The sequence below is a fragment of the Perognathus longimembris genome, chromosome 7, assembly GCF_023159225.1.
Source record: "Perognathus longimembris pacificus isolate PPM17 chromosome 7, ASM2315922v1, whole genome shotgun sequence".
Classification (NCBI taxonomy): domain Eukaryota; kingdom Metazoa; phylum Chordata; class Mammalia; order Rodentia; family Heteromyidae; genus Perognathus; species Perognathus longimembris.
The window spans coordinates 19,989,414-20,017,339 of record NC_063167.1 but is presented as its reverse complement, the minus strand read 5'-3'; the positions used below and the strand labels follow the sequence as shown (position 1 = coordinate 20,017,339).

The window sequence follows — 27,926 nt, the reverse complement described above, 5'->3', positions numbered from 1 at the left end:
AATTGGGTAAATTAGTCTACTTTAAGAAAGCTGAAACTAGCTGAGCACTGGTGCTCACGCCTGTAATCCTAGCTTTAGCTACAAGGAGACTGGAATCTGAGGATTGTGGCTCAAAGCCAGCTGGGGCAGAAAAGTCTCCCTGAGACTCTTACTGTCAATTAACTACTCAAAAACCAGAAGTGGCTCAAGTGCTCAAGTGGTAGAGCACTAGCCTTGAACACCAAGAAGCTCAGGGACAGTGCCCAGGCTCTGAGTCCATATCCCACAACTGACAAAAAAAAAAAAGCTGGTATGGCTAGGCATTGGTGGTTCAGGCCTGTAATCCTAGGTACACAGAAGGCTGAGACCTGAAGAGCATGGTTCAAAGCCAGCCCAGGCAGAAAAGTCCATGAGACTTCTATTCCCAATTAACTAGTAAAAAGCTGGACTTGGAATCATGGCTCAAGTGTACAACACCAGCAAAAAAGCCAATTGAAAGTGTAAGGCTCTAAATTCATGCCCCAGTACACACACACTCTCTCTCTCTCTCTCTCTCTCTCTCTCTCTCTCAAGAAAAAAGAAACTATTGCCTATATATGAAGATTCCAAGTAAATATCACCCTGAATGTTCTGGAAAGGAAGGAAGAGCCCTTTCCTGTTTAAAGGGGTCCACAGAGTTCATACAGCAGAGTTATGGGGTGATCCTTTTAGTCCTCAGCAATACCAGGGCTTAAAAAATATCCAGGTATCTATTCGTCCCTTCTCTTACCCCAAGTCAGAGTTTCCAAATTTTCATCTTCTGAGGTCTACTCCTCCCCCCCAAAAGAGGGTGTGGAGTGCAGCCGAGAGATGCCCAACCTTTAAGAACAGACATTTATTGAGTTCCTAGTGAGTGCCAGGCACAGAACTGTGGCACAGAGAGGCATTAGGAAAGATCCCAGCTTACAAAGAGTTTCTAGATGACTTGAGAAAAGACAGGGGCAGGCAGAAGCAAGAATCAATCATAGGTCTCTCCTCTCTCTGTGTCTCAGGAAACAGGAGGGTTCAGAGACATCTTAGACAGTGTGTAAGACATTCATGCATAGGCTCCACACATAGAAGACATATGTGCAGAGCCCACACAACCATGGGATGTGTGTAAAAGACAAGACTGTGTGTGTGTTGCACATAGATAAGATTCATGTGCAGAGTCCTGATGTGCATAGGCCCCACAGGTATGGCACAAGAGCGCCACCTCTCCAAGCTAGGATGTTAAGACAGGGGAAGGGCCCTGGGCAGCTAGATGTGTCAAGGCTGAGGCTGATATTGGCCCTCTGTGGCTGTGAAGAAGTCCTCCAGCACACTGCGAAGGTAGTCAAAGGTGGGCCTGTCCTCTGGGCGTTCCTTCCAGCACAACATCATGAGGTGGTACAGCTCCTCTGGACAGTTGTCAGGTCGCACCATTCGGTAGCCTCGCTCCAGGTTCTGAATCACCTCAGGGTTGGTCATCCCTGGAGGTAGATGGGAAGAAAAGTCATCAAGTCTCCAGGTTTTGGAGGCCCCCAGGCAGGGCTGATGCCAAAGTTTGTACCTTGAATGTCCTCCAAAGATCTACATGTTCAAGGCCCTAGTTCCCAACCCAGTGGGAAGTGATGGAACCTTTAGTGGGTGGAGTCTAATGGGAGGAAGTTAGGTTATTGGGACTTGCTCTTGAGAGCCAAACTGGGACCACAGCCACTCTCCGCTTTTTTTTGTTTCTTGGTTGCCAATAGGTGAGCAGTTTGCTCCTTACCATGAAATGCTCCCTGACCACAGACCCAAATAAACAGAGCAAACTGATCTTGAAACTGTGGGAGCCAAAAGAAGCATTTCCTCTTTTTAAGATGATCTTAGCAGAAACCCAAGTAACATAGGTGATGTGTAAAATATTTACTGGAATGGTGTGAAAACTAATCCAAAAGGACACTAGTCTTCATCCATGCTAGCCCAGACTAGTGAAACCTCCTGGATGTCAATCTTATCACCTGAAGTACCTGATAGGTATTATACCTTCAACAACACATTTAGCTCTAGAATCCTAAGCCACCTCTGTGAGCCTGTTTCCTCATCTGGAAAGTAGATTTGCTGAGTTGTTAGGAGACTCAAGTGAGATAGCACACATACAGTACCAAGTATGGCTGGGTGCTGGTGGCTCACACCTGTAATCCTAGCTACTCAGGAGGCTGTGATCTAAGTTTGAAGCAGCCCAGGCAGGAAAGTCTGTGAGAGTCTTAGCTCCAATTGACCACCAAAAAAACAAAACAAAACACAAGTGGGGGTGTGGCTCAAGTAGTAGAGCTGTAGAATGTTAGCCTTGAGTGAAAAAAAAAAATCTGTGGGATGGCATTCAAGCCCTAGTATACTCTCTCTCTCTCTCTCAGACACACACACACACACACACACACACACACACGCGCGCGCGCGCACACACAAATGTAATAGGTATAGTGGCTGGACAGGAGAGCCTTCATGACAGGTACCTGTAATTATTATTGTGAAGAGATTAATGTGGTGACTAGGACTCAGGGAGCCCATAGACAGGCTATACCCATGGTTAGGCATCTCTAGCTCTGACACTTGGTACATTAGATGTGCTTCAAGACACCAGATTGACCCTAGGCTCCAGCAAAGCAGAGCCTGCCTTGGGCTAAGAAGATCCACCAGTCCCCCCACCCCAACACAGACCATGAACCAGATAAAATAGTTTCTGGTTCTTTCAAGGTCCTGCAGAGTGAGCTTCTGCCCTGTAGTTCTCAGAAGAGCCACGCTGGGGAACAGAGTGGGAACAACAATAACACAGCTGTTCCTAAATGACCCATGCAGCCACTGGTTTCTCCTTGAGAAGACAATGGCAAACGGTCCCCAAAGACCCAGTTTTGTTCCTGGCAAAGTAGTTTTATTTCTGCAAAGCTTGGAACTAGACCTTGCTTGAGAGAGACCCCCTTTAGCCCATGCCTTGTCCCTGAGAGGCATTTACCTTTGGGTCTCTCATACTGTAAAATCAGGACATCAGAAGATGGAGGCCAGGAACCAAACATCTTTGGCTGCAGTCAATTGTTCAAAGTCAGAGACTAAACTCAGCCTAAGGTTCATATAGTGTTGTAAAACAAATTGAATCACATATATTTAGAAGTAAGAAAAGTTTTCTAAAACACCAACTTTTGGCTTCTCTTGAAAAATAATAAAATAGAAGATCTGGTTTTTTGGACCCCTCCATACCTTAATGGGGACCATCTGCTAGGACAGATGGAAGTTCACTAAGGTCCCTGGTCTTCCTCCTCGTGGCTCTGACCCCAATGTCATGTGTCACCTGCCATTTATCACATGTTTTTTCTGCCTGTTTTCCTCTTTTTTTTTTTTTCATTGTTATTATTAAGTAGTTGCTCTCTTTTCTTTCCTCAGAGCTTCCTAGTAAGTTCCTTTCAAAAAATTCCACCCAGATGCTGGAAGTATAGGTCAGTGGTAGCACACTTGCCTAGCATCTATGGGCCCCAGGCTCAATCCTGAGCACCAGGGGGAAGATCTTTTTACCCATGTTGGCATTGTCTAGGAAATGGAAGGCAGATTGGGGAAGTCGTTGTTTATAAGTCTTCTTATTTATTTATTTTACGGCACTAGGGTTTGTACCCAGGGCCTTGAGCTTGCCAGGCAGCTACTCTGCCACTTGAACCACATTGCCAGCACCCTGCCCTTTTTTTGCTGTAATTATTTTGTTTTATTTTGTCTTTTTGCCAGTCCTGGGGCTTGAACTCAGGGCCTGAGCACTGTCTCTGGCTTCTTTTTTTTTTTTTTGCTCAAGGCTAGCACTCTACCACTAGGCCATATTCCCAGCCCCTACTGTAATTATTTTAAAAGGAGGGTCATGAGTTTTTGCCAGGACCACTCTTCAGCCATGATCCTTCTGCCTATTCTTCTCCTTAGCTGAGATGACAGAAATGAACCATTGTGCCCAGTTTCTTTATTGAAACGCTAACTTTTTACCCAGACTGGGCCTCAAACCAAGATCTTCCTGATCTCTGCCTCCCAAGTAGCTGGGATTACAGGTATGAGCCACCAAATCTGGTCTCTATCCTTTAGATTCAGCTGGAAGGAAAGCCACTGTCTACTAAGCATCCACTATGGGCATCAATACCCTGCCACAAAGGGCCTGGGAATGTGGATTCATGGTAGAGTGCTTGCCCCGCATACATGAAGCCCTGGGTTCAATTCCTCAGCACCATAAGCCAGAAGTGGCGCCGTGGCTCAAGTGGTAGAGTGCTAGCCTTGAGCAAAAAGAAGAAGGAGAAGGAGAAGGAGGAGAGAAGAAGCAGAAGCAGCAGCAGCAGTCAGGGACAGTGCTCATGCTCTGAGTCCATGCCCCAGGACTGACAAAACAAAAAAGACTTTCACAAAGTCTGTTTTCTCATATCAGGAAACTGAGGGTCAGAAAGGTGACATGACTTGTCCAAAGTGAGGACTAGTAATAAGCAGCTCAGTAAGGGTATATGCACTGCTTTGATCTCAGACATCAGATAGAAAAAAAAGCGGGGGGGGGGGGGAATGATCTGATTAAAACTAGACTTAGTACCAGTTGCCAATCTGGTCTCAAGCCAGGTATCTGTGGCTCACACTTGTAATCCTAGATACTCAGCAATTTGAGATCTAAGGATTGTAGTTCAAAGCCAGCTCAGGAAAACAAGTCAAGAGACTCTTATCTCTAATTAACTAGCAAAAGGCCTGCAAGTAGCAGTGCGGTTAAAGTGGTAGTGCACTGGTCTTGAGCAAAAAACTAAGCGAGGGCATGAGACCCTAAGGTCAAGCCCCAAGACTTCCACTGAAGGGAGGGAAAGGAGAAGGAAAGGAGTGAGAGAGGAGAGAAGAAGAGAGGGAGAGGGAGAGGGAGAGGAAAGAAGGGGGAAAGAGAGAGGGAGAGAAGAGTTCTAGTGGCTCATGCCTGTAATCCTAGCTACACAATAGGCTGAGATCTGAGGATCACAGCTTGAAGCCAGCCAGGCAGGAAAGAATCTATGAGTTTATGAGACTCTAATCTCCAATTAACCAGCAAAAAAGACAGACATGGAGCTGATTCAAATGGTAGAGACTTGAGAAAAAAAAAAAAGAGCTCAGGGACAGCTCCCAAATGCTGAGTTCAAACTCTAGGACAGAGACATACACATACATACACACACACACACACACACACACACACACACACACACACACACACACACACACACACACAGAGCAGGCCTCTTGCCTTCAAGACTATATCTGCTTCTACCATACTAGGCAGCCAATACCAGAACTGGATTACTGAAGGGAGAGGAATATACAGGTACACAGATACAGAGCAAGAAGCCAGTCTTGATGTTGAAATCATTTCCCTGAGAGTATAGAGGAGAAGCAAGCTAGATATTTCAGATCCTGAGCCTGGGAAGCAGTGAGTGGGAGAGCAGATTTGCTGACCTTCCAGATTCATGGACCTTTCTGTTCCTTCCCAGTGGTACTAACCTGGGTAAGGGATGCGACCATGGGTGACAATCTCTGTCAGCAGGATTCCAAAAGACCACACATCTGACTTGATGGTGAAGGTCCCATAGTTAATTGCTTCTGGTGCTGTCCACTTGATGGGAAATTTAGCCCCTGGGAGGATATGGAGTAAGGTCACCTGCGTCTGCCTGATCAGACCCCGAAGGCCCCAGTCCTCCCCCCCAGCCCCTACCTACCCTCCCTGGCTGTGTACTCATTGTCTTCAATCAGACGTGCTAGGCCAAAGTCGGCGATCTTACAGCTTAGGGTGTCAGACACCAGGATGTTTGCAGCCCTTAGGTCTCGGTGTATGTAGTTCCGCTCTTCAATGAATGCCATGCCCTCTGCAATCTGCAGGCCAGGTACGGGTGAGCAGTCCTCATCCCACAGGCCTGTACGCATGCCCAGCCCCTCACCAATCCCCTTACTTGAGCTGCCATGTCCAGCAGTTTGTTGATGGTCAATTTGATGCCTGTGGAGGTCTTGAGAAAATCCACCAGGCTCCCTGCAGGCAGAAGCAAAGATTGTTGACACATGATGCCCACGGGGAGGTCTTCAGACCCATCTTACCTAACTGGAATCTGGAAGCAGTGTCTGACTTGTAGAAAGGAAGAATAAGAAGTGAAGCTTAGCCAGGCACGGATGGCTCATGCCTGTAATCCTAGCTACTCAGGAGGCTGAGATCTGAGGATCACAGTCCAAAGCCAGCCTGGGCAGGAAAGCCCATGAGACTCATCTCCAATTAACCACCAGAAAGCCAAAAGTGGTGCTGTAGCTCAAAGTGGTAGAGTGCTAGCCTTGAGCTGAAGAGCTCAAGAACAGCACCCAGGCCCAGAGTTCAAGCCCCACCAACAACAACAAAAAGAAAAGAAAAAAAAAAAGGAAGCATATCTGTTCTAGATGATGAGGATGCTCGGGATATGAAAAGGCCTTTTCCAGTAGGCTGGAAAAAGGTACTACTGAGGGATCTATTGGCCTCTAGTCAGAAATAGGGCAGAGTCCAAACTCAAACTGAACACCCAGAGCCCTGTGTGGTCCACACTTAGACCTTTCCCCTACCTTGCCTTTCTCTCTCTACCCACGGGGACATTTTCCAGAGTATGTGTGTGTGAGTATGTGTGTGTGTGCATGCGCACACTTGCGTGTGCTGGTCCTGGAGCTTGAATTTAGGGCTTGGACATTGTCCCTGACTTTTCCTTTTTTTTTTTTTTTGGCCAGTCCTGGGCCTTGGACTCAGGGCCTGAGCACTGTCCCTGGCTTCTTCCCGCTCAAGGCTAGCACTCTGCCACTTGAGCCACAGCGCCGCTTCTGGCCATTTTCTGTATATGTGGTGCTGGGGAATCGAACCCAGGGCCTCATGTATACGAGGCAAGCTCTCTTGCCACTAGGCCATATCCCCAGCCCATTTTTTTGGGGGGCTCAAGGCTAGTGCTCTACCACTTGAATCACAGGTCTATTTCATTTCCAGCTTTTGATGGTGGTTTTTGTTGTTGTTGTTGGTGGTGGTGGTGGTGGTGGTGGTAGTAATAGGGCTTGATCTCAGAGCCTGGGCACTGTCCCTGAGCTTCTTTTACTCAAGTCTAGCACTCTACCACTTGAGACACAGCACCACTTCCAGCCTCTTCTATTTTTGTATTATTGAAGAATAGAACCTAAGGCTTCATGCATGCTAAGCAAGCACTCTACCACAAAGCCACAATCCCAGCCCCTTGATATTATTTGGAGAGAAAAAAAAATCACAGATTATTCTTGCCTGGGCTAACTTCAAATCATGATCCTCAGAGCTTAGCCTTCTGAGTAGTTAGGATTATACATGTGAGCCACCAGTGCCTGGCTCAGATTCTTCATAGAGAATTCTTCACAGACCATTAGACAAATCTATATTTTTATCTTTGTCTACTAAAAATGTTTGCTTTTCCTTCATGATTCAGCCAGACTGCTCTTCTAGGAAGCCTCCTACCAGAAGTAATAAATTGCATCATCTTCTACATTCCCATCGCATGCTGGCACAAACTCTAGTTTTCTCAGTATCTATAATAACTAAAATCAGGCTTCCTTGACAGCAAGTCTTGTCTCAGCTGGGTATCAGTGGCTCATGCCTGTGATCCTAGCTATTCAGGAGACTGAGATCTCAAGATCAAGGTTTGAATAGCTGGGCACACAAATCCAGGAGACTCTTACCTTCAGATAACCAGCAGAAAGCTGGAAGTGGAGGTGTGCCTGAAGTGGTAGAAAACCAGCCTTCAGCAAGAAAGCTAAATGAGAAAGCAAGTGTGAAGCTGTGCATTCAAGCCCTACTGCTGGCCCACAAAAATGAATCTTGTCTCATCCATGCAATTTTCCAGTGCCCAATTATAAACTGAATTATGAACTGAATGCAAAGAGGATCTGAAGGCCTGAGGGACCACCTCTCTTGCAGCAGAGGGCAGCTGTAAAAAAGTCCATAATAGATGCTGCTTGGTAAAGTTAGTGGCCACTCACACCTTCTATGAGACTAGAAGCCCATAGGAAGATGACTGTCCCCACCACAAGTGCTGAATTAGTCACCAGTGACAAAAGGTGTCAGCCCAGGCAATGGTGGCTCATTCCTATATTCCTAGTTTCTCAGGAGGCTGAGATCTGAGGATCGAGATTTGAAACCAGCTTGGGCAGAAAACTTCCCAAGAGACTCTTATCTCCAGTTAATCACTCAAAAACAGGAAGTGGCGCTGTGGCTCACATGGTAGAGGCCTAGCCTTGAGCACAGAGAGGCTCAGGGATGGCCACCAGGCCCTGAGTTCAAACCCCACAACAGACAAAAAAAAAAAAAAAAAGAAAAAAAGAGCTCAGGGACAGTGAAAGGCCCTGATTTCAAGCCCCATGACCACTATTACCAACAACAAAACTTCAAAATCAGCACACACACACACCAAAATCCTCATCCAGAGAGCCAATATGTGTCCATATACTACCATTTTTGATTAGCTGCAGATATAACTATCAATTCCAGCATTAACTTCCAATGAACCTCAAAATTTTTCCCAACCTAGCACTCCAAAGAAATTGGCATCCATAATGGAGTGCTGATGGCTCACACTTTCAATCCTAGCTATTCAAGAAGCTGAGCTCTGAGGGTTGCAGTTTGAAGCCAGCCTGGGCAGGAAAGTCTGTGAGATTCTTTTTGTTTGACTTTGTTTTTTTGCCAGTCCTGGGGCTTGAACTCAGGGCCTGAGCACTGTCCCTGGCTTCTTTTTGCACAAGGCTAGCACTCTGCCACTTAAGCTACAGCACCACTTCCTGCCTTTTCTATATACATGGTGCTGAGGAATCGAACCCAGGGCTTCATGTATACGAGACAAGCACTTTACCACTAGGCCATATTCCCAGCCCTGTCTGTGAAATTCTTATAACCAGTTTACTACCACAAATAAGCTAGAAGTGAATCTGTGGCTCAAGTGGTAGAGCACTAGCCTTGAGCAAAAAAAGCTCAGGGACAGTGCCCAGGCCCTGAGTTCAATCCCCAGGATCAGCACACAAAAACAGAAATTGGCACCCATGATAAAACCTACTTGAAATTCCTATAACCCACTGGCCAATTAAATAGATCATTATCCGAGCCAGATTAGGACAAATTTAGAATCAATACTGTCCTAACTCATCCTCACAAAGACCCATCAAGGAAGTTGCTATTGGATCTGCACCAGCATTCTGCAGGTAAGAAAACCATGACAGGGACTGGGAATGTGGCCTAGTGGTAGAGTGCTTGCCTCGAATACATGAAGCCCTGGGTTCGATTCCTCAGCACCACATATATAGAAAAAGCCAGAAGTGGCACTGTGGCTCAAGTGGTAAAGTGCTAGCCTTGAGCAAAAAGAAGCCAGGGACAGTGCTCAGGCCCTGAGTACAAGCCCCAGGACTTGCAAAAAAAAAAAAAAAAACATGGCAGGAAGAAGCAATGTGATCAACCCAAATCCATGACTCTAACCAGGCAGTCAGAACCTAGGGCCCTTGATGGATAATCTATATTATTTCAAGGTGAACCCTTTAGATTTCTGCTGTTATACTTAGGGAAATTGAGTATCAGAGATAGTTCATATATTGTATACAGTAAGTCAGTGTGATTAAAGCTGAGTCTAGAAACATGTTTCCCTCTTTTCTTGTTTGTTTGTTTTGTGTACTTTTCTGGTCCTGGCCCTTGAACTCAGGGAATGGGTGTTGTCCCTAAGCTCCTTTTGCTCAAGGCTAGCACTCTATCACATGAGCCACAGGGCCACTTCCTTCCCTCCCTCTTTTTTTTTTTTGCCAGTCCTGGGGCTTGAACTCAGTGCCTGGGCACTGTCCTTGAGATTCTTTGGCTCAATGTGAGCATTCTATCACTTGAGCCACGGCACCATTTTTGGCTTTTTCTGTTTATGTGGTACTGAGGAAAAGAACCCAGGGCTTCATGCATGTTAGGCAAGCACTCTACTACTAAGCCACATTCCTAGCCCCTTCTTTTTCTTTTATTTATTTATTTTTTATTTTTATTTTTTGGCCAGTCCTGGGCCTTGAACTCAGGGCCTGAGCACTGTCCCTGGCTTCCTTTTGCTCAAGGCTAGCACTCTGCCACTTGAGCCACAGCGCCACTTCTGGCCATTTTCTGTATATGTGGTGCTGGGGAATTGAACCCAGGGCCTCATGTATACAAGGCAAGCTCTCTTGCCACTAGGCCAAATCCCCAGCCCCTTTTTCTTTCTTTTTTTAAAATAAATTTTATTGGCAAGGTGTTGTGCACAGGGGATACAGTTACATAATAAAGGCAGTGAATACCCTTCTTTTTCTTTTTTTTGTGCTGGTACTGGGCTTGAACTCAGGCCCTTCTACTCTTGCTTATCTTTTTTTCTTTCCACTCAAAGCTGGTGCTCTAGCCAGGTGCTGGTAGCTCATACTTGTAATCCTAGCTACTCAGGAGGCTGTGATCTGAGGATCATGGTTCAAACCCGTTCTGAGAAGGATAATCTGTAACACTCTTATCTCCAATTAACCACCAGAAAACCAGACATCATACTGTGGCTCAAAGTGGTAGAGTAGTAGCCTTAATCAAAAAGAGATCAGGGCCCTGAGTTCAAGCCCCAGAACTGACAAAAAATAATAATAAGGCTGCTGCTCTAGCACTCAAGCCACACCTCCACTTCCAACTTTTTGCTGATTAATTAGAGAGTGCTCTAGCACTCAAGCCACACCTCCACTTCCAACTTTTTGCTGATTAATTAGAGAGTCTCTTGGATTTGTCTCGCTGGGCTGGCTTGGATCCATGATCCTTTAATCTCAGCCTCTTGAGTCCCTTATATTATAGGCATGAGGCACTTGTGCCTGAACTATGTATCCATCTGTCTGATTATTAGGTTTCTTACTGTGCCCAGAGGCAGTCCAAGTAGGTGGAGAGGGTTCCCCCAGAATTCTAAAAGAGTCCTTGGGGCAGATCTGCCCTGCCAAAGCTCAAGGCAGAGGGAAAAGAAATGGGGTTAGAAACCCCTCCTTTTTTTAGATCAAGCATTCTGAGATCAGATAGGTCTTAGAAGAAGGCAAAAGGAACTGCAGGTCAGAGAAAATCAGGGCAAATGTTTTCCCAATGCTTGACACCTGAGGCTAGGCCCTCTACCAGGCTCTGATAAACACCTTTCTCTCCTCTGGAGATGAATCTAAGAGACCCAGGAAAGCTTCTCTAGAGACCTTGAGTGCTGGTCCAGAGGAAAGACCTCATCTACACCTTGGGGGAGACAACAGCGACCCCGAGCGGCCAAGTATGGCTGCAGCATCTACCATTCTCCATGTATTCTGTGATGATGTAGATGGGCTCCTGGGTGACCACTGCATACAGCCTGACCAGGCGCTGGTGCTGTAGCTGCTTCATGAGGTTGGCCTCGGCCAGAAAGGCATCAGGCGACATGCTGCCTTGCTTCAGGCTCTTCACTGCCACCTTCGTGTGCCCATTGTAGAACCCTGGGTGAGGGCAGGAGGGGTTGGAGGAGCTGCAGAGCTCAGGCTCCAGACCCCAGTCAGCTAGCTAGCTAGCTGCCCTTGGTAGGCCCCTGGGCACTGTGTCAGAAACTCACCATCTCAATGGACATGCCCTCCCCTCTTTCCCAGCCGTCCTGGAGGGCCACACTCACCCATCCACACCTCCCCGAACTGGCCAGCCCCCAGTCGCTCCACCAGCTTCAGAGTCTCCCTGGGAACCTCCCACTCGTCCTCCCACCATGGCTTCTGGGGCTTCTGGGTCTGACAGGGACGGCTCAACCGCGTGCACAGCCCATCAGACGCATCTGTGAGGACAAAGGAGAGGAGAGGGCTGTTAATATGTGAGGCTTTCCTCAAACCTCCAAGAAGATCCTTTCCAAGATCTCCTCCTGGTGGAAATAGATTGATGGGAGGCGAGAGGGTCTGTCACCCGACATCTGGGGCTGTAGGGTCAGGTACTGCACCTCACCCTCCTGCGGGCAATGAAGACATACCCTGCAAGATGATTGGAGGGTACCCCTGAGAATAACTAGCGGGTGACAGGCTGACAGGACAGAGGTAAGGGGTTTCTGCCCGGGCTCACTGGTGTAATGGCGGACCAGTTCATGCAGGCCAGTAAAAGTGATGCGAGGGGAGATGTAGAAGCCGCCGTTGTCCAGGTTACGGATCTTGTAATGTTTCACCACTTCTCCCTGGTTCTGGTCGAAATCCCGGACTGACAGTGAAAAGGATCCTGGAGAATGAATGGATGGATGAAAGAATGAACGAACGCAGAAGGGAGTCACAGCCGCCACCTCCTGCCTTTAGCTGGGACTCAATCCGCTAGCAGCTCTGCTCCTGGGGCTGTGGTCGGGCTGGATCGTAGCTGCCCTCACGCAGGCCCCGCCCACGAGCCTGAGGCTCCGCCCACGAGCCTGAGGCCCCGCCCATCCGAGCCCCGCCCAGCCGCTCACCCGCCGTGCTCTCGCTCTCTCGGATCAGGAAGGAGCCGTGCGTGTTCCCCGGCGCCAGCAGCCGCCGCTCTGCGTCCTTGCGGCTCAGGTTCTTGAAGAACCAGCTGCGCGGGGCAGAAGCGAAGTCCGTGAGCTCTGGGTCGGTTCCTCCTCCATCCCCCTCAGGCATTCACGGGACCACTCCTACCTTAGATCAGCTCCCCACGCACCCCCACAGCGGGTCCCCACTCACGGTTCGGGCTCCAGGCTGTTGGCTTTGGCCACGAAGTTGAAGGGGATGAAACCTTCCAGGCCGGTGGTCAGGGACTGCGCCTTCCACCATTCGCCGCTCCTGCGTCGTGGAGGCGGTCAGCGGGCGCCCCTCGGAGTCCCCAGTTAGGTCAGGACACACCCCTCTCCCCATCAGCACTCTGGAGCCTCTCACTGTGTCCCCAAAGCGCCTGTCTCAAGCCCAGGAGCACCAGCCGAGGGCTGCAGGAGGGCTGAGGCCCCCCCTCGACGCCCAGGCCCCTGGCTGAATCCGCTAAAGCAGACTGGGTGGGGTGAAAGGTCACTCACTGCTCCAGGATGCGCAGCTGTTCACCCTGCTGGAAGCCCAGGTCTCCGTCGTGGGAGGGCTCATAGCTGTGCAGGGCGATGACCAGGTTGTCTGCAAAGACAGGGGGGTGTCACAGAGAAATGGCTTGGGATCTGCAGGGAGGAGGGAGACCTTCTGGAATCACTGGGCAGGGGACAAGATTGGGATCAAGAGAGGCGGGACAGGGTAGAGAGCAGATGGGGGAGACACAGCCAGCAGCCAGGGCTCCACACCCTTAGGCTGTCTAGAGTCACCTTGCAGTGGAGAAGCTGGTGGATTGGAGCCTTCGTAGGTGACCAGTGGGTCCCGAACTTCAGAGCCATTCCTGAGGGGCAACTGTGGGGGTAGGAGGTGAAAGTGGGGTCCAAGAAAAAAGACTGATGAGACCCACTCTTCTGCCTTGCTTTCCTTTTCTCCAGTCTGGCTAGATCTTACTCCTGAATTTGCTGACTGTATTTGTACTTGCTACGTGACCTTAGGAGAATGTCTTTCCCTCTCTGGGCCTTTCTTCCTTCCTACATTCCAGGGAAAGAGGGGCTGCTCTGTTATTGCAAGGACTTATAGCAGTGGTTCATTTCTTTCCCCTACAGTGCACACCCACTTGACTCTCACACACCCCATCTTGCCTCTTACCGTGGCCTTGCCGTCCAGTGGGACTATGGGATGATGGCAGTTCTCACACACATCAATGTTTTCCATCCAGTCATCTTCAGGGTTTGAGCTGCAGCTACAGCCCATGGTCCCTGAGGGAATAGAGGGGAGGGGGCTGAAGAAACTCCCTCTAGAGCGGTGACTCCCCAACGTCAGACATCCTAGGCCCTGGCCCTTGGAATTTCCAAGATTACTAGAGATTCTCAACTCAGAAGCCCCCATTCACCAGCCACAAAGTAGCTGACTAGTGTTCCCCCTATCACATGTAAATTCACACCAGGCCTAGACCACAACCTAGGCCCATCCTCCCACCTGGGATGGGCAAACTGCCACTGGCACCTTTGTTAGTATAGTATAGTTACCCACTTCCTGCCTCCTTGCAGGGTCCTTCTTGGGGAACTACCCCACAGAGATCACACACATTTCAACAAGCTCTTAGAGGGAGACCCGTGTGTGTGTGTGTGTGTGTGTGTGTGTGTGTGTGTGTGTGTGTGTGTGTGCCGGTCCTAGGACTTGAATTGAAGGCTTGGGAGTTGTCCCTGAGCCTTTTTTTTTCTTGCCCATCCTAGGGCTTGGACTTAGGGCCTGGGTTTTTTGGGTTCAAGGCTAGCACTCTGCCACTTGAACCACAGCGCCACTTACACCTTTTTCTAAGCAGTTTATCGGCAATGAGAGTTTCATGGACTTTCCTGCCCAGGCTGGTTTAGAACCTTAATCCTCAGATCTCAGCCTCCTGAGTAGCTAAGATTATAGGCTTGAGCCACTGGCGCTTGGCTCTTCTTGAGCTTTTGTGCTCAAAGCTAGCATTCAGTGCTTGAACCCAGCCCCACTTCCGGCTTTTTTTGGTAGTTAATTGGCAATAACAGTCTCACAGACTTTCCTGCCCGCCCGGCCACTATGAACCTCAGCTTTCAGCTTGAGTCAGGGGTGCTCTGGGAGACCTCTGTGTTGATGGGATCCTCCCCTGCCAGAGAGACTCTGTCCCCTCTCCTAATCATGACTCCTCTGTCTAGTCAGAGCAGTTGAGTCAGACTCAGGCCTCTGCTCTCTACCCACACCCACACCTGCCTTCACACAGTCACATTCAGAGGGTTCCTTCTCTTTTTTTGTCAGGTGTGGGGCTTGAACTCAGGGCCTGGGCATTGTCCCTGTGCCCCATTGTGCTCAAAGCTAACGCTGTATTACTTCAGCCACGGTGCAACGTCTGGTTTTTGAGTAGTTGATTGGCGATAATTGTCTCAAGGGGACTTTTCTGTCCGGGCTGGCTTTGAACTGCGATTCTCAGATCTCAGCCTTCTGAGTAGCTAGGATTTCAGGTATGAGCCACTGGCACTTGGCCAGCAGGTTCCTTCTTAACAGGGTTTTGCTTCTCACTAGCAGAAAAATCTTCAGTTTTTTTGTTTGTTTTCCTATTTTAGCAGTGGAAACTTTTCATCAGATGAAATGAAGAAGCAGAATGCCAGCCTAGAGCTGGGGGCCCATGCCTGTAATCCTACCTACTCAAGAGGCTGAGAGCTGAGATCTGCCAAACCAGGCAGAAACAGCCATGAAACTCGTATCTCTGATTGACCAGCAACAAGTTGAAAGTGGAGGTGTAGCTCAAATGGTGGGGAGCTGCCAGCCTTGAGTCTAAAGCTAAGTGAGACCTGGAGGCCGTGAGTGCAAGCTCCAATATCACCAAAAGAAACAAACGAATCAGAAAAGCAGAAGTCCATAGACACAGCAGATAAGAGTGGAGATGTTCTGTGCCATACAGAGTGAGGGCTCCCCTCTGAAGTTCCTAGGCCTCCCTGAGGCACCGTGGAACTTCTTGGGAAGCAGTGGTCCTAGGTCTGATGCCTTTTCCATATGTTCAAGTCCTTTTAATATGAAGATCAACTCTATCTCTCAGTCCTTCCTGCTACGCACACACACACACACACACATTCACACGCATACATGCACCTGCATGTTCACACAGCTTGTCCTCCTCTGAGCTACTTTGCCTTTCTCAAACACCCCACGCTATTTGCTTACCTCACACCTTTATATTTGGGACTCTTTAGTCCACTTGCTGAACTCTTCACTCTACTTTCAAAACTCAGCTCAAATGTCACCTCCCAGTGCTCCTTCCTCCCCAGTCCCCAAGCTTCTACCACATTACACTCAGAAACACTCATCAAGCATACACTGAGAGCCAGGATTACCGATGTACGTGTAGATCCTGCTGCCTGAGCCTCTCAAGCAGGTGGATACAGATGCATACCATAGCTCTGATTTCAGCTGAGCTCAGGGAAGCCTGCCTAAGCCCACATGACTTATTTAGGACACAACACAGCCAGAGTTGTTCACCTAAGTCCAGTCTAAGAAGAGGTGAGAACAATGGAGTTTTCTGGTCCATAAAACTTCGAAGACAGGCCCTGGAGTTCTGAGACTTCTGGTTGTACATTTACTGGATGACTTTGTGGAACTCATTCTAAGTCTTATTTTTTCTCCTCAGTTGGGAGAATCTCCCTGCCTTCCAGCATCTTGTACACTGTCACACACTGTCAGCTTAAGGGAGAGCTCAGGAAGAACTTCCCCCAGTGCCCACTTGGCCCTACCTATCCCTACTTGAGAGGATGGGAAAAAGAGACTTCATTAGGCTCATATTCCTTCAAGTGAGATAGTCATAGTCTCCTATGGCACCACAAGTCATTATGTGTATTTTCCTACAATATGAGTGTTAGTTGACCTTATATGTTTCATGATACTCGGGAGATAGATTTGAAGCTAGCCCTGGCCAAAAAAAAAGAAAAAGTTGTGAGACTTCATCTTAACCATATGACTGGGCATATCAGCTCACGTTCTTGTTGTCCTAATTACAGGAGCAGCACCACGCCTGGGTGCAATGGGGCATGCCTGTCATCCCCAGAGACGGGGGAAGCACAAGTAGGAGGAAAACAGGCCGCAGGCTAGCCCTAGTATAAAATGAGGCCCTGGGCTGGGGATATGGCCTAGTGGCAAGAGTGCTTGTCTCGTATACATGAGGCCCTGGGTTCAATTCCCCAGCACCACATATACAGAAAATGGCCAGAAGTGGCGCTGTGGCTCATGTGGCAGGGTGCTAGCCTTGAGCAAAAAGAAGCCAGGGACAGTGCTCAGGCCCTGAGTCCAAGCCCCAGGACTGGCCAAAAAATAAATAAATAAGTAAATAAATAAATAAATAAATAAAATAAAATGAGGCCCTATCTCAAAAATAGCCAGCACATAAAGGACAAGAGGTTCAAGAGTAGCGCATCTCTTTTTTTTTTTTTTTTAATTATTTTTATTTACTTTTATTTTTGCCAGTCCTGGGGCTTAAACTCAGGGCCTGGTCACTGGCCCTTAGCTTTTTTGGCTCAAAATGGGCACACTAGCATTTGAGCATGTGCAGAGGGATTCCTAGCAGAATGGCAGTGTATATAATGGTGTCTGCCCTAAAATAGTTATGAGGTCAGAGATGCATACATCTGTCTTTGCAAAGAGCGAGTCTCATCTTGGTGGCATTAGTTAGGCAAATATCGCAGAGTAGACAACATGCTCTAACCATGTTAATAATGAGGTTGATAAAAAGAGCCAAAATTAAAGTTTAGTATAAGTTTCTCATTGTCTAAAAGAAAGAATAAGAATAAGAATCCAAGAAATTCTCTGGGGAACTAGCAAGGAGGGCAGATTCTGGGTTGAATGAAGGAAAATAATCCTTGGTCAGTAGTGAGAAACTTATAGATTCTAGAATCTCTCTGATGAGAATGTATAATTCTGTTAAACAAACAAGGACGCTCCCTGTCCACAGAACACGTTGTGCCCATTATGAAAGGCCCACCTGGTCGGAGTACTGATGGCTCACGCCTATAATTCTAACTACTCAGGTGGCTGAGATCTGAGGATCGTGGTTTGAAGCCAGCCTGGGCAGAAAAGTCAATGAGACACCATCTCCAATTAACAAGCAAAATGCCAGTCTGGAGATAAGGCTCAAGTGATAAAGCACCAGCCATGAGCAAGAGCATGATCCTGAGTTCAAGCCCCAATACCAGTATGAGAGAGAGAGAGAGACAGAGACAGACAGAGAGACAGAGACAGAATATCTTAGCCTGGTGCTGGTGGCTCCTGCCTATAATCCTAGCTACTCACAAGGTTGAGATCTGAGGATCATGGTTCAAAGCCAGCCCAGACAGGAAAGTTCATGACACTCTTATCTCCAATTAACCACCAGAAAACTAGAAGTGGCACAGTGGCTCAAAGTGGTTGAGTGCTAACCTTGAGCACAAAAGCTCAGGGACAGTGCCAAGGCCCAGAGTCCAGCCTCATGATGTAAGGAAGGAAGGAAGGAAAGAAGGAAGGAAGGAAGGAAGGAAGGAAGGAAGGAAGGAAGGAAGGAAGGAAGGAAGAAAAGAAAAGAAGGGAGGAGAGTCTCATAGACTTTCCCACCCAGGCTGGCTTGCACCGTGATCCTCAAATCTCAGCCTTCTGAGTAGCTAGGATTATAGGCATGAGCCCTTAGCCCCCAGCTTTCCTTTTAAAATAAAATAAAACTAAGTTAAAAAGGTAACTCTTTTCCTTTTCCAACTACAGACCTACTGATATACTGAATGTTTGGTCTATATTGCATGGCAGCTTTTTGCCTGGGTTTCTTAGGTCAATGCTTTACATGAAGAATAGTCAGGCTGTTCTACCATAGATCACTGAGCACACAATCTGTTGGAGCCACTGGAAACATTCTCCCAGCCTTTTTCTCTGCCCAAGATTTGGCTATTGGCAAAGTTGCACGTGTTCAATAAAGGGCCTTAACTGTGAATGCCCACACAAACCTCTTCATGGTATTCAAACTTCAGGGAGGCAAGCATGGTAGGGAATTTCTAGTGGTTAAGTCAGCCATAGGTCCTAGGTTGCTTCCTCTTTCATATGGTCCTGTTTGGATATAATATCATATTTGTTTTAGAGTAGTTCTGAGATTTGAACTTCTGGCCTCATGCTTGCTAGGTAAGCACTTTACCCCTGAGCCACCTCTCCAGATGCTTTTGCTCCAGTTATGTTTGAGATAATGTCTTGATTTTTGCTGGGGCCATACTGGACTGCCATCCTCCTATTTATGTCTTCTATGCAGCCTGCATGACAAGTATATGCCACTGTGCCCAGCTTCTTCTATTGAAATGAGGGTGTTTTTTTCAGGCTGGCCTCAAATTTTGACCTTCCTAATCTCAGTCTCCTGATTACCTATGGTTATAGGCATGACCTATGCTTAGCTAGTACATGTTTTTCTTTTGTTGCTGTTTAATGCTAGAGATGAAACCCAGAAATTCATACATGCTAAGTATATGCTCTAACACCCCAGCTACAAGATAGATTTATTTTCACAAACTGGAAGTGGCTTAAACATAGAATTAATACTGCTAGTTAATTATTGTCATCAATAAGAGCTATAGAGCAATTATTCGAATTGGTATTCTAGTAGAAGTTCCTCACCCAGTAACTTATATGTGCCCAATGATCCTTTTTAGTGAGTCTCGGCTCTTCAGTACCTCTGTACACAATTTGCTCTCTGGAGTTTTATTAGAGTAGAGCCTTACTTATTATGTTTATCAATCGCTGGTGCTGTATAAATGTTTCTGGGAGCCTATCACTACTAGCAGAGAGGCTCGGATCACTATGTCCATGTTACATTGTTTTCTTGGGTTTTTCTTTTTGTTTTTGTCAGTCATGGGGCTTGAACTCTGGGCCTGGACACTGTCCCTGAGCTCTTCAATTCAAGGCTAACACTCTGTCACTGGAGCCACAGCTCCACTTCTGGTTTTCTGGTGGTTAATTGGAGATAAGAGTGTCACAGACTTTCCTGCCCTGACTGGCTTTGAACCACCATCCTCAGATCTCAGCTTCCTGAGTAGCTAGTATTACAAATGTGAACCACCAGTCAGTACCCTGCTGTTTTCGTGTGTGTGTGTGTGTGTGTGTGTGTGTGTGTGTGTGTGTTGTGTTTTGTTTTTGTCCAGGCCCTTGAACTCAGGGCCTCAGCACTGTCCTTGAGTCTCTTTATGCTCAAGGCTAGCATTCTACCACTTGAGCCACAGCGCAACTTCTGCATTGTTTTTGTTTTGTTTGCAGTTGTTGATTTTTGGTGATAGGGTTTGAACTACAGGCCTGCAGCTTGCTAGGCAAGGCACATGAGCCCTGCTCCCAGCCTGTGACCAGTTCAGTCCCAGGATCTCTTGGTACTCACTGCAAAAGGCCTTTTGGAAGATTATTACACTCTTCTGAGCCTCCCTTAGGTATTGTATCTGCAAAATGGGGACAAAAATAGACCTTGAGCCAGGCACCAATGGCTCACTGCTCAGGAGTCTGAGACCTGAGGATTATGGTTTGAAGTCAGTCTAACCAGAAAAGCCTCTAAGACTCTTTGCTTATTTGTTTTTTTGTTGCCAGTCCTGGGGCTTGAACTTAGGACCGAGCACTGTCCCTGGCTTCTTTTTTGCTCAAGGCTAGCACTCTGCCACTTGAGCCACAGCGCCACTTCTGGCCGTTTTCTATATATGTGGTGCTGGAGAATCAAACCCAGGGCTTCATGTATATGAGGCGAGCTCTCTTGCCACTAGGCCATATTCCCAGCCCATTTCTGGCTTTTTCTATATATGTGGTGCTGAGAAATTGAACCCAGGGCTTCATGTATACGAGGCGAGCACTTTACCACTAGGTCATATTCCCAGCCCCCTCTGAGATTCTTATTTTCAATTAACCACCAAAAAAGCAGAAGTAGAGGTATATCTCAAGTAGTAGAGCCTCAGCCTTGAGCAGGAAAGCTAAAGGAGCCAAGGGATAGGCTCCAGGCCCTAAGTTCAAGGTCCACTATTAGCACACGTGTGTGGACACATATACACAAAATAGAGTCTTGATGGGTTATGAGCATTATATATGATACATACATGAACCCATGTAATACATGTTTGTTATATAATAAGGACTAAATAAATAATAACAACTGCCATTTTATCTTGGCGTGGAATTTCATTACTTAAATATCTTAAGCATCTTTAAGACTAAAATGATCTATCACTTTCATTTTTCCTGATGATTTTGTTTGCCAGTTCTGGGGCTTTGGAATCAGGGCCTGAGCTCTGTCCCTGGCTTCTTTCTGCTCAAGCCTAGCACTCCACCTCTTGAGCCACAGTGCCACTTCTGGCTTTTTTCTGTGTATGTGGTGCTGAGGAATCAACCCAGGGCTTCATGCATGCTAGGAGAGCACTCTACCACTAAGCCACATTTCCAGCCCCCATGATTGTTTTTTTCTCTCTTTCTTTTTTTCTCATAATTTCTGGTAGTTCCACAGGGGAGGGTTCCCTGTTTAAAATTTACCTAATATGGGAACTTCACTACCATAAATGGAAAACCAGAATTACCAGCCATAAATAGAAGCTACATATCACGATGCCTGTTAAAATACATAAACTAACATGAGTAAATGTTCATCCATTACCCCCTAAAGTCATTGGCACACATCAGTGATATACATGTGGTAGGAAATGCCATCTGGTGAGGAAGAATACTGGGCTTAGGTCTCTGTCAGTTGGCTTAAAAGGGCCAAAACTTTAAACTGGGCACTGGTGGCTCAGGCCTGTAAATCCTAACCACTCAGGAGGCTGAGATCTGGAGATCAAGGTTCAAAACCAGCCTAGGCAGGAAAAACCCATGAGACTCTTACCTTTGATTAGCCAGTAAAAAACAAAACAAAACACAAAACACCAAACAAAAGTAGAGCTGTGGCTCAAGTGCCAGCCAAGTGAGAGCACCCAGCTGCTGAGTTTAAGCCCCAGTAGAGCACAGAAAAAGGGCTACAACTTTCTTTTGCTTTCCTTTTGGTTATTTGTTTTTGAGGTGGTGGGGACGAAACTCTACATACTAGGCAAATGCTTTACCACTAGGCTACACCCCCAGCTCCAGCTGCAACTTCCTAAGTGACGGGGATATTAACAATTTCTTTTCTAATTAGTTTACATTAGCCATACAATTGACAAAATTTACTGTGCCAGGCTCTGATCTAATGCCAAGGACACTGATGTGAGAAGCCTCCACAGCCCTGCCCTGTGTGTCACGGTCACTCTGGTGAGTCACTTCATTTCACAGGAAGCTGTCAGACATGCTGCTCACTGGCTGGTCCATAAGGACTCCCAACAATGTAGCCATGTTGACAGCAGGAAGTAGCACCTGAAAGCACCACCCTTACTCACTTCACAAGCTAACATTTCGCTTGAGCCAATACATGTTAACGCTCCAGGTACAGACAGGGGAAGACTCCTAAATACAAGCAAGTTACAGAGTGGAACGTAGAGTATAAGGCAATTATTTGTGGTTAAACATGTATGCACAAGACCAGGTGCTATGCCAGAAATTATTCCATGTAATTTGCATGATTTGAATCATCTCATGTAACTCTGATCATACTCCTATAGAAGTAAGTTCTAGTATTGTACCCATTTCACAAATGCAAAAACAGAAGCTTGAACTGTATGAGATTATTTGTCTGGGCCTTAAAATAAACAAATGAGTGGTAAGTTTAAACTCTGCTCTGTTTCTCTTCAACAAAGACTAGGTTCTCAACCCCCATTTCTTTCAATAGACATACTTAGGAAATTTTAAAGAATGCACACCAAATTGTTCTGGAAGTGGAGTGTTCTGGAAGGAAGATGAGTTTCTGCTTGCTCTCTCTGTCTCTCTGTCTCTTTCTGTCTCTCTCTCTCTGTCTCTCTCACACACACATACACATATATACACACACACACACAAAGTTTACTCACAGTAACCTCAAATGTATATATATATATATATATATATATATATTTGAAGGGGTGGTCCTTGGCTTGAACTCAGGGCCTGGGCTCTGTCCCTGAGCCTCTCTGTGCTTTCTGGCCTTTTCTGTTTATGTGGTACTGAGGGATTGAACTCAGGGCTTCATTGCATGCAAGGCAAGCACTCTACCACTAAGCCACATTCCCAGTCCCCCTCAAATAATTTTTTCTTGATTTTTTTGGTCAGTTATGGGCTTGAACTTAAGGCCTGGGCACTGTCCCTGAGCTTTTGTGCTCAAGGCTAACACTCTACCACTTTGAGCCACAATACACCTTCTGTTTTTCTGGTAGTTAATTGGTGTTAAGAGTCTCACTGACTTTCCTGCCCAGGCTGGTTTTGAACCACAATCCTTAGATCCCAGCCTCCTGAGTAGCTAGGATTACAGGTGGGAACCACAGCACCCAACTGATTTTTTTTTTTTTTGTATAATTTGGGTTTTAATTCAGGGCTAGGTACTCTACAACTTGAGCCAAGACCCAGCCCTTATGCCTGATACATGATGTTACAAACTTTAGGGTCCTTAAAAAATATGCAGGATCTGTGTGTAAGTGACCATAAACCCTATGATTTTTCACTCTTAACTGCTTTTGTTCTTTCCTTCTGTTTCTTCCCACAAGACCCGTTAGGTGCCTTCCATAAATGCACTCTGTTGTTTTGTTTTGGGTTTTTTTTTTTTTTTTTTTGCCTTTCCTAGGGCTTGAACTCAGGGCCTGAGCACTGTCCCTGGCTTCTTTTTGCTCAAGGCTAGCATTCTACCACGTGAGCCACAGCTCCACTTCTGGCTTTTTCTATATATGTGGTACTGAGGAATCAAACCTAGGGCTTCATGTATACGAGGCGAGCATTTTACCACTAGGCCATATTCCCAGCCCCCATAAATGCACTCTGTACATGGAGAAATAAATTGGACGAAAGCTATACATTCTGGCTGGGCACTGGTGGCTCCTGCCTATAATCCTAGCTTTTCAGGATATCTGGGGAGTATGGTTCAAAGCCAGCCCGGCAGAAAGGTCTCTGAGAGTCTCCAATTAACCAGTGAAAAAGTAGAAGTGGAGATGTGGCTCAAGTGGTAGAGCCCCAGCCTTGAACAAAAAGCTAAGCAAGGACACATGGCCCTGAGTTCAAGCCCTAGTATTAGCACACATGTAGACACACACACACACTTACACACAAAAGCTGTACATTCTTATCATCTACCCATCTCTCACACAAGTTACCTTGCTTAAAGGCTCCATATACGAACTTCCCGGTGGAATGGGGAAGATCTTTGCTGGTTACCTGTTTATGTTGTGAAGAACTCTTCCTTAGGGCACTGCGTGGATTCTGCCATCTGAGAAGCTGACAGCAGCCATGACCCAGGGTGTCACCTTCTTCCTCCCTAGACTACCACACAAACAGCCACCAAGGATGCCATGGCTCCTCCATCTTCTTCCTTTCCCTTTCTTATTTTTAAACTATGTAGCCCAGGCTAATCTAAACTCACAATCTTCTTCTACCTCAGTCTTTCAAGTGCTGGGATTCCAGCCGGGCACTGGTGGCTCACCCCTGTAATCCTAGCTGCTCAGGAGGCTGAGATCTGAGGATTGTGATTGCAAGTCAGCCTGAACAGACAAATCCTCAAGACTCTCAGCTCCAATTTGCCAGCAAAAAGCTGGAAGTGGAGGAATGGCTCAAGTGACAGAATGCCAGTCTGGCACATAAAAGCTAAGGGAGAGTGAGACTACAGGCAGACCTGTGCCACCATGCTCTGCGAGACACAACCCACTGAGGAGCCTCAGCTACACAGCTCGTCATGACTTTCCACTCCTGTCCGCGTCTCAAGAGCAAACCTGGAACGTGCAGCGCAGTGGGGAAAACAAAACTGTGCCAGGAGGTTTGGGCAACACTGGGCTAGATGAAACGAACCGGGCTTCTTCTCTGGGGAGACTAACAGGCTAGTGTGGATTATGAACTCCTGGGCCTGGGGTTATAGCTGAAGACATGTTGATGGAACCCTGAGGCCCCATGCCTTTTTTTTTCCCCCTAGGTGCTCTTGGAAATGCAGCTGCAGAAACTTGAAAATCTACAGAGATGGACTCTTTCATACTACATTCCTGGGCTGGAGGTGTAGTATTGTGGTGGGAAATACACTTAGCAGGCTGTGAATTAGATCCCCGCTACCACCACCTACAAACAAGAACCAACAGCCTGGGGCGGGTAGCTCAGGCCTGTAGTCCTAGCTACTCAGAAGATATGAGGATTGCAGTTGAGGCCAGCCTGAGTAAGAAACTCATATATCCAATTAAACACACACACACACACAAAATCCAGAAGAGGAGCAGTGGCTTGAGTGGTAGAGTGCCAGCCTGAGTGAAAAGGCTAAAGGATAGCACCTAGGCAACTGAGCGCAAGCCCCAGTACCAGAACAAACAAAAATAAAAGAAGGAAAAACACATCCACATTTCTAGGTGGTATCTTGGTTCCATCCTTTTCGCTTCAGAATTGCTTTCCCTGAGTGAACATGGCTTTGAAGCCATTAGCTTGAGTGTATAAATTTGTTGGCTCTAGCTTGTGTTGTAAGAGGTGAAAGAGTTATACAATTTGAAGAGAAACCAGAGGACTAGCCTGTGTTGTATGTGTGGTCCCTACCCTCGCCTCTGAGCCATCATCTGTGATGATGTCTGTGGCATTTTGTGGTGTTTTGGATATGAATGTGTGTGTATTTGCGTGCATCTGTAACTAGGCAAATCTCACATTCCTGCTTAGAATCAAGCCTGCCCGAGTTCTCACACTATCAGCAGGAAACAAGATCATTTGCAAAGCCACACACAAGTGTGAAGTAATAGGTGGTTCTCTGCCTTGACAAGGCCAACAGTGCTTTGGTAGTTGTAATTTTGGGTGTGGACAGTCTTCCCCTAGGCCTACAACTTGCTTTGCAGGGGAAGGAAGTGCCTAACTTCCTTTAAATACCTACTATGTGTCAGATGATACCCAGGACACATGACAGTCATTATTTTCCTGGACTCCCACAGCACTCTGATAGAGAAGAACTTATACTGAAGTTTGTTGGCAAAGCTACTCCCTCAAAGAATCAGCAAAGCATGGTGCTGGTGGTTCATGCCTGTAATCCTAACTACCAAGGAGGCTGAGAGATGAGAATCAAGGTTTGAAGCCCAGTAGAGGTGGGGGGGGGGGGGGGAAGAGGAGGAGGAGGAGGAGGAGAAGGAGGAGGAGGAGGAGGAGGAGGAGGAGGAGGAGGAGGAGGAGGAGGAGGAGGAGGAGGAGGAGTTGGAGGAGGAGGAGGAGGAGGAGGAGGAGGAGGAGGAGGAGGCCAGCAGCTGTGGTGCTGTGCTCAAGAGGTAGAGCATTGGGGCTGGGAATATGGCCTAGTGGCAAGAGTGCTTGCCTCGCATACATGAAGCCCTGGGTTCGATTTCTCAGCACCACATATATAGAAAAGGCTAGAAGTGGCACTGTGGCTCAAGTGGTAGAGTGCTAGCCTTGAGCAGAAAGAAGCCAGGAACAGTGCTCAGGCCCTGAGTCCAAGCCCCAGGACTGGCAAAAAAAGAAAAAGAAAAAAATGGGTAGAGCATTAGTCTTGAGCAAAAAGGAAGTCAGGGACAGAGTCCAGGCCCTTAGTTCAAGCCCCAGGGCTGGCACCAAAAATCCAAAAGGAATCAGCAGGCCCAGAATTGTTCCCAAGTCTTCCTGACTCTAAAATGCATGCTCTGCACACTACCCCACTCTCTGGGCTGTCTTATCTCTAGTTTTGCTCTCATTCCAGGATCACGACCTAGGGATATTGGCCTAAGTCCTAAGCACTCTCCAAAATGGGCCTCTAACTGCTTTGATTCTTCAGCAAGTTTTCTAGATCCTCTTAATGGATGACTTCTTCCTCTTTTAAACCCTCAGTTCGTGTGTGTGTGTGTGTGTGTGTGTGTGTGTGTGTGTGTGTGTGTGTACAAGGGCTTGAACTCAAAGCCTAGGTACTGTCTCTGAGCTTTTTCTGCACAAGACTGGCCCTCTACAACTTGAGCCACATATCTACTTCCAGTTTTTTACTGGTTAATTAGAGACAAGAGTCTCACAGCCTTTTCTTGCCCAAGCTGGCTTTGAACCATGATCCTTAGAATTCAGCCTTCTGAGTAGCTAGGATTTTAGGAGTGAGCTACCAGCCCCTGACCCTCAGCTCATTCTCTATGTCCACTTGGGGCCTTTCTCCATTGGAGAAAAGCCACTAACCTGAGCCCCGAGGGTAAATAGTCTACCAATCAGCACAGCTGGGTGCTGGAGGGGGACTTCCCGTGCCTGTCCAAGGGAAGATGAATGATAGGAGGATCGAGCACGCTCCTCAGCCCCCCCTGGAGGCCTCAAGCCTTGAGGCTGAAGACAGGAGAAAGGCTGGGAAATGCTGACTCCATGGAAAATGTGTAACACGAAAAACTTCAGAGAGACAAAGGAAACCTGGAAAGTCTGGCTGAGGTGGGGACTGCCATCCCCCCAAAGCTGAGGGTGAGGATGTTGGGGGGTAGTTGATGCCTTCCAGGGGCTCCATCCCCTGGGCTAGCACACACAGCTGGGCTTGAGAAGAGGGGATGAGGCCATCACAGAGGATATCCTGAGCGGGACCGGAATGGCAACTTTCCAGATGGAAATTCAGAAGTTCCTTTACCCAGAGACCGTTGCATCCCTGACTAGGATAAAAATAGCCCTTCCTCTTCCTTCTCTCATCATTCTTTTTCACTTCCAACTTCCTGAAGTTAGGTCAGATTTGTTGGCTCTGGGAATTCATCTCTAATGATAAACATCCACCCACTCCCTCTGCCACCTTCTCTCAAGTAACGCTGGCCGCCCGTCCATCTGGTTGTTCTAGGTGACTCGCTCGGGAGATTCTTGTTACTTAGCTCAACCTTAGGGACCAGGACTGGCTCCTGGATCCTCAGCCTCGAGTCTGTCTACCACAAGATCCTGCTGTAGTGCGCAAGTTGGAGGGCCTGGGTTCTGCCTGTCTTGTGGAGAGACTACGGCCAGGGAGTACATTGCCCTCTATGGGCTTCAAGAGCCTCAGCCTCTGGACAGGAAACTAGACGATGATTCCTAACCATCCACATGCTGGATTGCCAAGAGCTCCAAAGTCCCAGTGCAAGGCGGGTGAGCAATGGCAGACAGTGTTGCAGAAGGAGAGCCACCACCTTGCAGGAAAGGGATGATCTGACTGCCCTCCAGCGGGGCCTCTCTGTCACCGGGCTTGAAGGCTGGGAAGCTGGCCCTGCAGATCTCCGCCCTATGCGGGGCTCCCCCCCCACACACAGCCTTGACCCCCTGCTCCCATTGCTCCTTACCTGCCCAGCCTGTGACCCTCTGGCCCTTTCACATGGTGCTCCTGGTCTGGTTTGACTGCTGAGACCCAGTCCCAGCTCTACCACCTGTCTCCCTGCGCCCACGTT

At 47.5% G+C, this 27,926-nt stretch overlaps 1 protein-coding gene across 2 annotated transcripts; it reads right to left on the bottom strand.

The window, feature by feature from the left end:
* Positions 1-824: 824 nt before the first annotated feature.
* Lck (LCK proto-oncogene, Src family tyrosine kinase) lies at positions 825-27,926 on the bottom strand. 2 transcript variants are annotated; one of them, XM_048350770.1, is made up of 13 exons: positions 27,826-27,926; positions 13,648-13,760; positions 13,269-13,350; positions 12,996-13,086; positions 12,670-12,768; positions 12,438-12,541; positions 12,068-12,217; positions 11,637-11,789; positions 11,287-11,466; positions 5,934-6,010; positions 5,703-5,856; positions 5,488-5,619; positions 825-1,469 (listed from the first exon to the last, which is right to left on the bottom strand). In XM_048350770.1, the coding sequence occupies exons 2-13, from the start codon at positions 13,750-13,752 to the stop codon at positions 1,267-1,269; spliced, it is 1,530 nt and encodes a 509-aa protein (XP_048206727.1). In that variant the 5' UTR covers positions 13,753-13,760; positions 27,826-27,926; the 3' UTR covers positions 825-1,266. The 2 variants fall into 2 exon arrangements, with proteins under 2 accessions (XP_048206727.1, XP_048206726.1); XM_048350769.1 differs by having other exon boundaries at positions 13,648-13,757; positions 27,822-27,907.